This window comes from Mustela lutreola, chromosome 15 (genome assembly GCF_030435805.1).
Source record: "Mustela lutreola isolate mMusLut2 chromosome 15, mMusLut2.pri, whole genome shotgun sequence".
Lineage (NCBI taxonomy): Eukaryota > Metazoa > Chordata > Mammalia > Carnivora > Mustelidae > Mustela > Mustela lutreola.
In genome coordinates this window covers 17,487,118-17,500,310 of record NC_081304.1, presented here as the reverse complement: position 1 = coordinate 17,500,310, position 13,193 = coordinate 17,487,118, and the positions used below count along the sequence as shown (strand labels likewise).

General features: G+C 47.4%; 1 protein-coding gene across 4 annotated transcripts in view; it reads right to left on the bottom strand.

Annotated features, from left to right (window-relative positions):
- Positions 1-13,193, bottom strand: part of PLEKHM1 (pleckstrin homology and RUN domain containing M1) — a 46,256-nt gene that overhangs the window by 28,281 nt on the left and 4,782 nt on the right. For all 4 annotated transcript variants that reach the window (XM_059149888.1, XM_059149891.1, XM_059149889.1 and 1 more), the window contains 4 exons: positions 11,674-11,762; positions 9,572-9,819; positions 7,292-7,918; positions 102-510 (listed from right to left, as the gene is read on the bottom strand). In XM_059149888.1, the coding sequence (XP_059005871.1) occupies positions 102-510; positions 7,292-7,918; positions 9,572-9,819; positions 11,674-11,721 (1,332 nt within the window). In that variant the 5' untranslated portion in view covers positions 11,722-11,762. The remainder of the gene's footprint in view (positions 1-101; positions 511-7,291; positions 7,919-9,571; positions 9,820-11,673; positions 11,763-13,193) is intronic.

Genomic DNA, 13,193 nt, shown 5'->3' with positions numbered 1-13,193 from the left:
AGAGAAGGCAGAGACCCCTCGGGGTCACAAGCCCGAGATGCCCTGCACCAGCTCTGAGACAGTTCCCCAGGGCCGCCCCCTGAAAAGCTTGCACCACTCACCGGACTGGTGGGTGAGGACACCCCAAGGCTCCACGCAGCTCCGTCATCCTCCGGGGGCTTCTGCTGGCCACTCCCCTGGGCCAGCGCTTGGGCCGGCACTCTCATGGGACTGCCAGGCTGCTGGCCCAAAGCACTTCCCAGAGGGACAGCTTGGGCAGTGCCCAACAGCGGCAGGCCCAGGGCGCCAGAGGCGCAGGCAGGGGGCTGCTGCTTGTGATGCCCATCCAAAGCCATAGGGGACGCCTGCGCCGGGAGGGGCTCTGCGGGCCCATCAGACGGGATGCTGGCCTCCGGGCCAGGGAAGGAGAGTGAGGCCCGCCCAGTGGGAATCTCTGCTTCTCCACCGAGTCCGCCCAGTCCGTTGGTTGGCACAGAGTTCACCTGGGCTTTGCTGAATTCCGACAGCACCCTAGAAGTTTTTAAACAAAGAAACCTGTGTGACAGGTTGTCTGTGAGAATGCCCAAGGCTAGGGGGCAGTGGTTAAGAATGGAAAACTGCTGTTTTGTGATTTCAGAAACAAAACAAACAAAACTCTCGTCACCATCCATTGTTCCCTTGCTCCCACACAGCCCTCCTCTGACAGGCCTCACGAAACTTCTCCCCGGCTGGGACTCAGAACCCACTCCTGGGACCCGGACTGAGGGGAAGTGAGGACCCACTCTGTTCCTGGGACAGTAAGTGGACAGCAGCGTCGCGGGGGAGGTGCGAGGGCCCAGCCACCTTGGAGCCAGACTGCAGGTGAAGTCCGAGAAGCCTCCTGTGCCCAGGGCCTACCGCCGGAGATCAGAGTACACAGGGTGCGTGAGTGTGTACGCAAGCAGACACGGGCTGTGCGCCACTCCTCCAGTGGGACTGGCTCTTCCTGCCCCTCAGGGGTGTACAGGGAATGCAGGGAGCCAGTGCTACTGCCTTTGTGTACACATGCATGCACACACACACACATGCATGGAAACATACTCCTGGGACTTCTAAAATGAGCACTGGCTAGCGGCTGCTCCCCCTTCTCCTGAGGCTTCTGAGAATCCAAGTTCTGTTTCTCAAGTAAACCTATTTGCTGTCTCCTCCTCTGCTTATGAGCCCAGTAGAGTACATCATGGGCAAATGCAGGTTCATATGGCAACAAAGCTAGCTGGGCCCAAGAGATTGCCCTAATGGCTTAGACTGGGTCAGAAGGTATGTCAAACTCCCCTTAATGCTGGCTTAGGGAAATGAGGATTTTAGAACTCACATTTTCAACCTGATGTCTTTTGGCTGAGCTCTGCTCTTACTTAAAACATCAAAACCCCAAACAATATTTTAAGACATGCTAGTTAGTCCAGGATTGGTGACGAACCCATGCATTTACGGGCAACTGATTTTCAACCAGGACATTTCAGTGAGGGAAGAAGACTTTTCAACAAATGGTGCTGGGATAAGTCAACAGTTCCCATGCAAAAGAATGAAGTTGGACTCCTTTCTCACATGATTTAAAAAATGAACTCAAAATGGATCAAGCTCTTAACCTTTAGAAGGAAAAGAACTCTTAGAAGGAAATAGGTATAAATCTTTGGATCAAGCAGTGGTTTCTTATAATACAACATTCAATGGATAAGCACCCAATTAAAAAACAGGTAAGTTGGACTTCGTCAAAACTAAAAGTTTTTGTGCTTCAAAAGGATACTGTTAGGAAACTAAAAGGACAACCCACAGAATAGGAAAAAATATGTGCATATCTTATAGGCAAGTATTATCATATACCTGATAAAGGTCTAGTCTCCAGAACATACAGAGCTCTTAATTTGATAGTACGGGAACAAATAGTCCAACTGAAAAATGGGCAAAGGAGGGGCACTTGGGTGGCTCAGTCAGTTAAGCGTTTGCCCTCAGCTCTGGGGTCCTGGGATCCAGCCCTGCTTCGGGATCCCTGCTCAGGGAGAGGTCTTCTTCTACCCTTCCCTCTTCTCCATCCCCCACCTCCCTGCTTGTGCTCTCTGCTCTCTCTCATGTTCTCTGCTCTCTCTCTCTCTCAAATAAACAATTAAAAAATATTAAAAAAAGAAAAGAAAAATGGGCAAAGGATTTGCAGAGACAGTTCTGTAAAGGCATACAAGTACCTTTAGAGCAAGTACCTGAAAAGATGATGAATATCATTAAATAGTAGTGAAATAAAAATCAAAACCATAATAAGATGCTACTATAAGCCCACCAGGATTCCTGTAATAAAAAAGGAGAGAGAATACCAAGTGTTGGCAAAGATGCAGAGGAAATGGAACTCTTACACACTGCTGGTAGAAATGTGAAATGCTGTAGATTCTGTGGAGAACAGTTTGGTAGTTCCTCAAAAAGTAAAACACAGAGTTACCATATGACTCAGCAGTTCAACTCATGGGTATAAATCCGAGAATTAAAAGACAATGTTTGCAGAAAAGTTGTACATGAATATTCATGCAATATTACTCATAACAGCCAAAAAGTAGGAATAAAACAAAGGTCCACTAAATGATAAACAGATTAACAAACTGTATATCCACACAATAGGTAAAGGGTTTCCTTCCAGCGTGATGAAGGCGTTCTTCAATTATATCATAGTGATGTTGTACAGCCTTGTGAATATACTAAAACCCACCAAACTGGACACTTTAACATGGTGATTTTTATGGCAGGTGAATCGTATCACAGCAAACTAGGAGGCTCCCCATGAGAAGAAGGTGTAAACGTGTTGGTGGAATAGTTACAGGGGAGGCAGGTGGCTGCTGGTTCTTGCTCTCGGCCTCACTCTGAAAAAAGACCAATGAGAATCCAAATCCAACGGAACAGCTGGCAGTGAGCAGGCACTGAGGCACTCACGGGTTCTAGACATAAAGGGGTAGTTTCCACAGGCAGAGAAGGAAGGGACATTTGTTAACCAACTGCTGTGTCCCAACTATTGTGACAGAATGGGGCCACCTTCTGAGATGAGCTAGGGATGCAAATCGCCCCTGGGAGGTGCCAGCTCTTTGTGGAGAACAGAGGTGGGTTGGTGACTGACCAAGAGCAGGCTCCCAGCGTCCTGGCTTTGGCTGGCACACTGCTGTGGCCTCCAATAGGCTCCTAAAGTTCAAGGACTTCATTCCCTTCCCTGCAAAACATGCGTGGTAACAGCACCCACCTCTTATGAGTGTGTTCAAGGTTACGTGAGAGAACATAGGTCAAATGCTTAGTAGGGTGTGTAGCACAAAGCAAGTACACAATAAACATTAACCTCAATTTGTTACTGTGGCTGTTCTTATCATCACTGGTAAGACTACTTAGCCTCCATGGACCCGAATATAAAAATGTAAGGAAAGGAGCAGAATTACGGCAATATTCATTAGTGTTACCAAAATGGTTATCAGTTATCAATGAATCCTAATCTGTAAGACAAATTTTAATGACAGAGTAGACTGGGTGTTGGAATAAAGAAATGCCATCCAACAATAAGAACTTGTGTGATAAAATAGAGTTTTTGCTAAACCAATGCCAAGGTCAAGGTGAAATCAAGTTCACAGAGCCTTACCAGAATCAGTGCTGGCTGTCAGAACACAAAGAGAATAAGAGAGACATTTATGTCAAGTGCAAAAATGTGCTAGAGATTTTCTTTTTTTGAGAGATGAGATTTTAAAGGAAAGGCAAAAGAAAAATTTTCAAAAACCTTTGAAAAAAAATGCAACATTGGACTAAAACCACTCTAGTCCTTTCACTTTTGTTCTGTCCAGCTCAGGGCACTTTTTTAAAAAAACTGTCTATTCAAAAATTCTAGGAATCTGTGCTTTCATTTAGAAGACACTGGAAAAAAAAAGATGTATTATATACATATGTATACATGTGTTCATAGAGATGCCGGTATAAAATAAATAAAAAGCATGGGTGAGAGGATCTGGATGACTGCCTCCTACAGTTAACCCTGCCAAGAGATTGAGCCTGTGCTTTTCCTGTGGATTGGTGTGTGGTGGTCCATGGCACCATCTGGATGTCAGGGGACACTAATAAAAGCCCAGAGGAGGGCTGTATATGCAAAGAATCATTTCCCCCAAGAGAAGGCTTTATGACAATGACATTTGATAAATACCACTAACCATGGTTTTGCAGCTGTGAATGTTGAAACAAGTTATGGGAGAACCAACATCACAGGGACACTAGTAGTAAAATGACAATGACATCACCGACTGAGCACTCACCCCGTGTCTGGCACTGCTCTACGCACTCTATATACCTTAACTCATTAATTTTTCCTAGCATTCTTATGCCCATTTTGCAGATGAGGACATCAAGGTCAGGAATAAACTGCCAAAGGTCGTGAAGCTGGTTAATGCAAGACTCCAGCGGTCTGGCGCCTGACTCCATATTTCTAACCACTAGACTGTAGTCGTGCTTCTCAGTGATCACTGTAATTCAGAGCCAACCAACACAAAAGAAGCTATTCGTGGCATCAATCCTCTATTCACAAAGCAAACTGCAATTTGGTTTCTGGGAAAGATTAAATTAATACATTTCATTTGGAATGTTATGTGTTTTGTAGCTTATGTTTAATTTGTCGATGTTTTGATTTTACTGTTGTAGGAATTATAAGCCCATGGTATTTATGCCTAATTTTAAGTTACAAGTATTTAAGTAATATAATAAAAATAAGTGAACTATTAAATGTCAGTGAGAGTCTTTACTCTTAAGACATACCCTCTAGGGCGCCTGGGTGGCTTAGTGGGATAAGCCTCTGCCTTGGCTCAGGTCATGATCTCAGGGTCCTGGGATCAAGTCCTGCATCCGGCTCTCTGCTCAACAGGGAGCCTGCTTCCTCCTCTCTCTCTCTCTCTCTCTCTCTCTGCCTGCCTCTCTGCCTAGTTGTGATCTCTGTCAAATAAATAAATAAAATTAAAAAAAAAAAAAAAAGACATACATTTTAAAAAGAGCTGGTATCCGGGAATGCGCAAAGACTCCCTTCAAGCCCAGCTCTCAAAGCGATGGTGCTGTGTATTTGTGCTTCTGTGTGTGTGCTTCCAGTGTGTGCTGGTTCTTCACACCACTGCCCAGAGCTGGTCTGTATGTCCTGACCCTCCCCCCGAGTTCTAACATAATGCCCAGGACACTTCCCACACAGGGTGGACAGTCACTGATTCAATGACCTACAGCTGGAATTTTCCAATCACAAGACTCATGAAAGATAAAAGCAAGACACATGACAAAGACACATGGCTGGCCTGTGGGAGGAGAGAGAGAACGAAGGGGCTCAGACAGGTGAACGAACCCAAGTCACGCCACTGGTCTAGCAGATAGGTGGGGACTGCTCCTTTTCAGCATGTTCTATCTAAATATTTCCATTTGACATTTGAAAGTTCTATCCAATCTGCTCAGAAGCCACGTCAGGGGTCTACCAGTTGCTGTTATGCATGCAATTCATTCCCAGGCATCTGATCTGATTCTCTGACAGCCCAATGAGGGAGTCTCCATTTTAAGATTTATCTATTTATTTGTCAGAGAGAGAGAGAGAGAGCGCACAAGCAGGGGGAGCAGCAGGCAGAGGGAGAAGCAGGCTCCCCACTGAGCAAAGAGCCCAATGTGGGACTTGATCCCAGGACCCTGAGATCATGACCTGAGCCAAAGGCAGAAGCTTAACGACTGAGCCACCCAGGTGTCCCATGGAGTCTCCATTTTAAAGATGCAGAAACAACCTCAAAGAGTAAGCGGTTTGACAGCCGTTACTGAACTTACAAGTGGCAGAACTGAGCTGGAAACTCGATCCCACCGCAAGCCAGCCCACACCAGCACCCAATCTGGTGTTATTCCTACACCAGCTGGGAACTGTGTAAAGGTCTGAACCAAGAGGATGGGGGCACCCAGGAGTAGACAAAGGTCCTAAACACAGGCTGGGGGAGCATGGGTCTGGCTGAAGGAAGCGCTTTATAAAATTTACCATTTTCTACCTATTAGATGAGCAAATACCCGGACGTTGAATAATACTTTCTGCTGACAAGGCTGAAAGGACAAAGGTACAGCCCTGACGGAGGGTGACTAGGCAGTACCTGGGAAAATCACACATCAATGTATCCTTTGGCTCAGCAATTCTGTTTCTGTAAATTTACTGAACAGAGTTACTTGCAAAGAATTAAAAGACCACATATACAAGGTTATTTATAGAAATAGGGAATTCCAATACCCACTAAATACAGGGCCGGTTAAATAAACTAACCAGCAATGGAAACATATACAACAACAACAAAAAGAAATAAAGAAGTTCTAATGCTCCAAACTGAAAACTGATATGATCTCTTCCAAAACAGAGTGTCAAACGGTATATTCATAACAGCTTTTGTGGGTAAGGGAACAGGGATAAGAAATAAAAAACATTAAAAAAAATCTGTAGATTCATATTGGTTAGATGCATTTAGAAACATCAGAAGAAAATGTAAGGAATCAATAATTATGGTGACAGAGGCGTGAAAGGCTTTTTGCTGTATACATTTTAGCCTTTTCCCAACCATAATAATAGATTATCTGCTCAAATATTACCGTTAAAAAGCCTATATAAAGAAGGCTCTGCTTGTGAGCCTGGCCTAAAACAGAGATGGTGAGTCACTATGTTGTACACCTGAGACTAATATAACATTGTTTATCAACTACATTCAAATTAAAAACATTTTTTAAAAGAGAAGGCTCTGTCCAGGCTCCCTCCACTAGTCAAGTTCATTGTTCCATGGACTCTTCCCTCCATACATCTGCTTGGCCCCTTTTGTCTACCATCTCCTCCAGTTCAGGGTCTGCATCTTTGTGAGGCCTTCCGGGAGGTCACAGAGGAGCACCCTTACCCACTGTGCTTCCCTGCAGTTTTTGGAAGTTGTACACGTAACCCTGAACCGTGAGTCTCCTTCCCTCTAGAGGCAATGATATCTTACACTGCGCCTCAGAGAGAGGAGGTCACCTGCTGGAGTTCACCCTGGGGCAGCACTGCGTACAGCCTGGTCCAGCTCTGAGCCCTACTTAGAGCCATTCTCCTCACTGCCCCATGTGGCCTCCAGTTATAGGTTCCAGCAACTCCAGTCCCTGAGGAAGAGAGATGATGTCCCCTTTGTCTTTCTGTATGTCCCTATAGTGGTTAGTGCTCAGTGACAGGCAATCACATGCTATAGGAAGGGAGACTTGAAAGAGGAAGAGAAGGAAGGAAGAGAGAGGGGGAAGGGGTTGGGGGAGGAGCACTCACTCTTGAAGAGACAGGTCTGAATCCTCAGCATTTGCTGTCCCCACGTCTGAGTCGTAGGACATAGGCTCCTCAGAACGTTCTGGACTCTTGGAGCCGTTCTCTTGGAGTAGGCAGCTATCAGAGTTTAGGCTGCAAGACAGCTGGGACGAACTGGCCGTGTCCAGGCTGAGAGAGGAGGCTGTGAGCTTCCTGTTCCGTCGGATCTTGTGTCCTGAGTGCTGGACTTCGATGTCCTCCGAGCCTGAGGAATGGGAAATTGAATCCAGAGACTCTTTCCGCTGTAGTTCTGTCCCAGAGGTAGTGAGGGGGTCAAGATCAGAGAGCGGACAAAGCCCAGAGAGAGCCAGCGGGGTAAGCGTCCACTCGTTTAGGATGGCAGACTTGTAGGAGAGCTCGAAGGACAAGGATGTCAGTCCCTGCAGGAAGCTGAGGAGGAACTCCCCCTCCTCGGCGTCTCGAAGCAGCGCTGTGGGCTGGTAGTACTCGCACAGGTGGGCCGGCTCCTGGAGGAGCAGCTTCAGGTAGCACTCCATCAGGCCGTCATTGAGGGCCAGTCGCAGCCAGGCCCGGCAGCGGCCCACGTCTGTGCTCACAAAGATCAGGTGCTCCAGCTCCGAGATGATGTGTCTGGGGATGGGACGACAGGCTTGTTTCAAGAAAGGATTTCCAATCACTGCGGTCTTGTTTTAGCCACTGGTTAGCAAGAGCCCGTCATAACAACTGCCCATATACAGAGGCTTGAAAAAATCTTGGATAACAGTGCTCTATGGGAATTTAGAAATATTAAGCTATAACCCCCAACTTTTTGAGGTTGCTGTCATGGAGGATAATTGCCATTTTCATTACGGCTACTCGGGGGCCCCTGACATCATGTGCTCATCTAGCACACATCTGATGAGCCCCTAAGTGCAAGGTCTCTTCAGAGCCTAGAGACACAGGGTAAAGACATGGCCCTGTCCTCAATCCAGGTGACCACCTTTCAGGGGCACATGAGGCCTGTTGTCAGCAGAGCTGGAGCGGGAGTACACTATCATTTCCAGGTCTCAATAAGAGAAATGCCATAGAAAAGGCAGTATCTGAGCTAGGCTATTAAGGGATTTCAAGAGGCGAAAATGGAAGGGGAACCTTCTAGGCACAGAGGACCGAGAGAAAAAAGGCACCAAGGGCAGGAAGGCAACAGCTCTGTAACAGGAGTGGCGAGCACTCCGATTACAGCTCCAAGAGGAGGAGCGGGCATTGGGCTGCAAAGTCAGGTAAGGCAGGGTCTTAAGTATATTAAGTATCCAACCAGTGAGGCAAAGTGGGGGCACAGCCAGTAGCTGTGCATCAGAATCACCCAGGAACCTGGTCAGGATACAGACTCTGGGGCCCCCACTGAGTGAATCACACTCCAGATTTGAGAGCCTGAGGGTTTTTACACAGGGAAGTGACTTGACCACAGTTATGTAGATGTCTTGGTGGGCCGTTCTGGATAAGATCACATCCCACATGTGCAACATGAGTTCCTGAATCCTCGATTTGCTGAAAACACCCCTCCCCTGACTTCCACAGTGCCCTGCATGTCTCGCCTGTGGGAGCGCAGCCCATCTCCGCGGGACCGGCAAACACACTCTGCTTAGTTTCAGTTCAGTAAGTGCGGCCCAGCCGACTGGGCTAAAGACAGAATAAGATGAGGACAAGCAGAAAGCCACTGTCAGCCAGGAGTGTGGTAAGACCCTGAGACAGGGCAGTGGCAGTCATCAGGAAAAGGAAGACAGAGACCCCACAAGACACCTCGGGCCAAAGGTGGCACTAAACAGCCCTTCGAGGCCCAGCGTCAGCTCCCGGCTCCACAGCCCAGGCCATCCTCAGCAGTGCCATGGAGACAGCCGTCCCAGGGTGAATAGTCAGACAGTCTGGATTCCACTTTTTTTTTTTTTTTTTTTTTTTAAAAAAAAGGCCATCCCTTGTTATAAGGTTTAGCAATATAGATGTTCAAACACCTTGAGGCAGGGTTAGCAAACTTCTTTTGTAAAAGGCCACATAGTAAAGATGATAGGCTTTGCAGGCCACACTCTCTGTTACAACCACCTCAGTTTGCCACCGTGTGGTAACGGTGGCTCCTGCTACAGGCGACCAGCCCTGGCTGAAGGCTGAGGGGCCCTTGAGGCTTGGTCTAACAATAACCCCTATCTCGCCCATCTCTGTTCTAGAACAGACTGGCTCTGGTGATTTCCCACACAGCTGGCGAGGGAGAGTCCCGCGTCCTCCCCACAGCAAAACCTCCCCAGCTCATCTCACTTGTGAGTGACAGCTTTCAGGAGGGGCCAGAAGACGGGCTGAGGAAGAGGCTTCTGGTGGGCGCTTTTCTTCCTTTTCCCTCCGGCCTCGACTCGGATGTGCTTGGCGTGCAGGCCGTGGATAAATACGGCCTCCAGGGCGCTGCACATGGCATTGGCATCTCCGTCTTCGCTAGTGACTGCCGTGTCTGAGGACACGTACTGCTTCTGCAGCGCCTTCACCGATCCCACCAGCTTCTTCTTGATCACCTGGTCAGCGGCAGACACAACACAGCCTTTAGGAGATCCTGCAATGGGGCTGCTTCTCGCCACACACACACAAGCACCCATGCAGGCACACACATCTATGTGTGTGTCTATACAGCAAAGTTCGCACAAGCTAATTATACAAAACAAAGCCAGAGCACCGCGGTACTGATTTTTTTTTTTTTGCAAAATGCAAAGGTATTTGTATATTTTTGTTTTGTTTTTTAAACTGAACTTCAAATGAAAACAACAACAGAAGAAACTGAACTTCAGTGAATTGATATCCATATAAATCTCGTGTTTAAATTCTGGTTCCATCGCATTACAGCTATGCGAGCTTGGGGAACCCACCCAGTGCAGCAGGGAAGTGGTCTACCTTACTCGCCTGACTATGATTCCACCAAGAAGCAACAAGTGCTGCTTTTGAAAAAGAAAAAGGGATCACAGTCTACCCCAAGAAAGATCCCAACTGGGCAGAGGCTCAGGTGAGTGTCAGCTCGGTTGGTCACCAGCAGGGTCACCCCAGACATTTCACTTAACCTCTCTGAGCTTAATGTCCTCACCGTTAAACAGAAAGCATACTCCCTGATCTACAGCACTGCATGGATTACCCGGAGGGCAGGACTGGTCTTTTATTCATCCTTGGATCCTTGACACTTGGCACAGTGCCTGGCACATGTAGGTACTCAGTTAAATGTTCAGCAAGTAAATTATAATATAAGGATAGTCTGGTCATAATATGAGCATGTCAAAGTTACCTAAGTGTGTGGAAAAGGACTAGAAGGGAATGCAGAAAAACTGGTTTGAATCGTTAGCTGATAGGATTACAGATAAATATTTTACTGTTTTTGTTTTTATTTTAGCCCAAACAGTTCATTTTAATGTTCTCTGAAAAGTTGAATATTCTTTTTTTTTTTTAACAACAGCTTTAATGAGACCTAATTTACATAGCATAAAATTCACTCATTGAAGGTACACAGTTCAGTAGTTTTGGGTATATTCACAGAGTTGTGAAACTACAGCCACTACCTCATTTTAGAACATGTTCACTGCTTCAGAGAGACACACTGTGCAGTCACTCCCTATTCGCTGCTTCCCCAGTCCCGAGCATCCACTCATCTACATTCTGTCTTGACGATTCACCCATTCTGGACATTCTGTATACATCAAGTCACATAGGCAGCAGCCTTCTGTGTCTGGCTTCTTTTACTTGGCATGTTTCCAAGGTCTGTCTATACTGTCACTGTGTATTGGGACTTCATTCCTTTCTATTGCCAAATCATATTTCACTGCGTGGACACCCCACATTTTATTTATCCATTCGCCGATTAATAGACATCTGGGTTGTTCCCACTTCAGGGCTATAATGCTGCTATGAACCTTCATGCACAAGTGTTTATGTGGACGTAAGTTTTCAGGTCTCCTGGGTACGCACCTAGCAGTGGAACTGGGCCACCACTTAGTCTTATGTCATTTTGATTCTAGCCATCCCAGAGGGTGCAAAGAAGTCTCTCGTGATTTTGAATGCATTTGCCTAATGTCTAATGATGTTAGGCATCTCTTCATGTACTTGTGGGTCATATGTATGCCTTCTTTGGAGAAATCCTTGGTCTTTAGGTAGCCTATATTAAATGACCATCATTTTTTGTAAATTCCCATTTTATCACCAATAAGATATTCTAGAAAGGCCAGGATCTTCTCAGAGCCTGCTTCTGCTATCACTTTTTCTCAACCCAAGGCCTCACGTTCTGGGCAGTCCTTGTTCATTTCAAAGCAAGAAAAATCAATGAAATGGTTGTCCTGTGCACCCTTCCCCACCCTTCAGCATCGTCCCCCCCCCCCCCCCCCGCAGCCTACCGGGATGGCAGCCCGGGGATCCAGTCCATTCTCCACCACTGAGAGCATTTCCACTCACACAGCAGCTCCCTCGGAGAATCACATGACACCTGCAGAGACAGATGGTGGCCAGCTGAGCAAGTTCCAGCTCACCAGCCCTAGCCAACTCGCCCTCTGCCCCCAGCAGGCAGCAGGAGGTTAGCCCATCTTCCTTAAACTGCAATGGAAGGGCATTTGAATATACAAGGAAAAGCTAAGAGTGGATTTTAAGGAAGGAAAGGAGGAAGGAAAACAAATCCGTGGGCTCAGATTTCAGGAGATGCGGAGTCCTGTATGTCATGGATGGGTCTGGCCCAAGCAGTGTCCAGAAAGGGCTCTGGATTCCACACCCAGTACTGGCACAAAAAGCAGGACATATAAGGCTGATTTAGACACAGAACTAAGGGGGCAAGGAGGTGTCAAGGGCTCACATGGCCAGGAAGCAGGCGCTCACAATTCACACTGATGGCCTGGGTCCTGCAACTGCCCCCTGTGACTCCTGTCCCAGTCTGGTGTCTGCCAGCTCAGCAGTGACAGTGACAACTGAAACAGCTTCCAGAGGGATGGCTCTCTCACTACACATCTGCTTCTCCTCAGGCTAAACTGGAGAAGCACAGGGACATGTCTAAAGGGGGACGGGTTTGACTCTCAATTTGCTGCTAATCAGCTAAGCATGCTGGGGCACCGTAGCAGACCTCTCGGATGGAGAAAAGAATGTGGAAAATGCCTAGCACAGGGCCTGAAGGTACTAAGGAGAAATAGTATCTACAACCCTAGTGTTTGTGGCCATCCAAACCTACAGGCGAAGACTGCCAGGAGACTGCCAAGGCATGAATGCGTGAGTGTGAGTAGCTGAAGTAAATCCCTCAGGGCACTGGCTTCCTCCTGAGGGGGGCTGAGGTGGGAGGGCTTCCACCTGAGCCTAAAGGGGGCTGCTGGCTGGCCTGACCTCACCCCAGCCACTTGGATGGACCAGTATGGGGTAGGCACCTTCCCACCTACACAGACCTCTAGTGACCACACAGCTGAGCATGAGGGACACCCAAAACTAGATCATTGCTGTCCTTGTTCTCAAAAACTCCTGGATCCAAAGAAGTTAATAAAGCCGAGGCCCGCTAAATGGATTTTGTGCTCTTTCCACATACTGCTTCCTGCATTCCTCCTCATCACCCTGGGAGGGCTGTTTTATTATCCTGATCTAACAGATAAGAAATAGAAGCTGACCCAGGTCAAGGAACTTCCTTAGATTCCAGGGCTGATAAGCGGCAGACTCCACCACCTCCCAATAGGACTAGCCTTCTCTCACCCCTTCTGGAAGAGGCCAGTATGAGCCAGGGCTAAGGGATAGGTGGGGAGGGAGCAGGGGAAGGTTTAGGAGAGGGCTCTTTAGCTGAGGGCCCAGGTGAGGGGGTGCAAGGGAACATCAAGGTCAGGCCAGCAGGAAAGGTTTACAGAGAACAGCAGGGTGGCCCTAAATGACATTAGATGCTCTGACTTAAGCC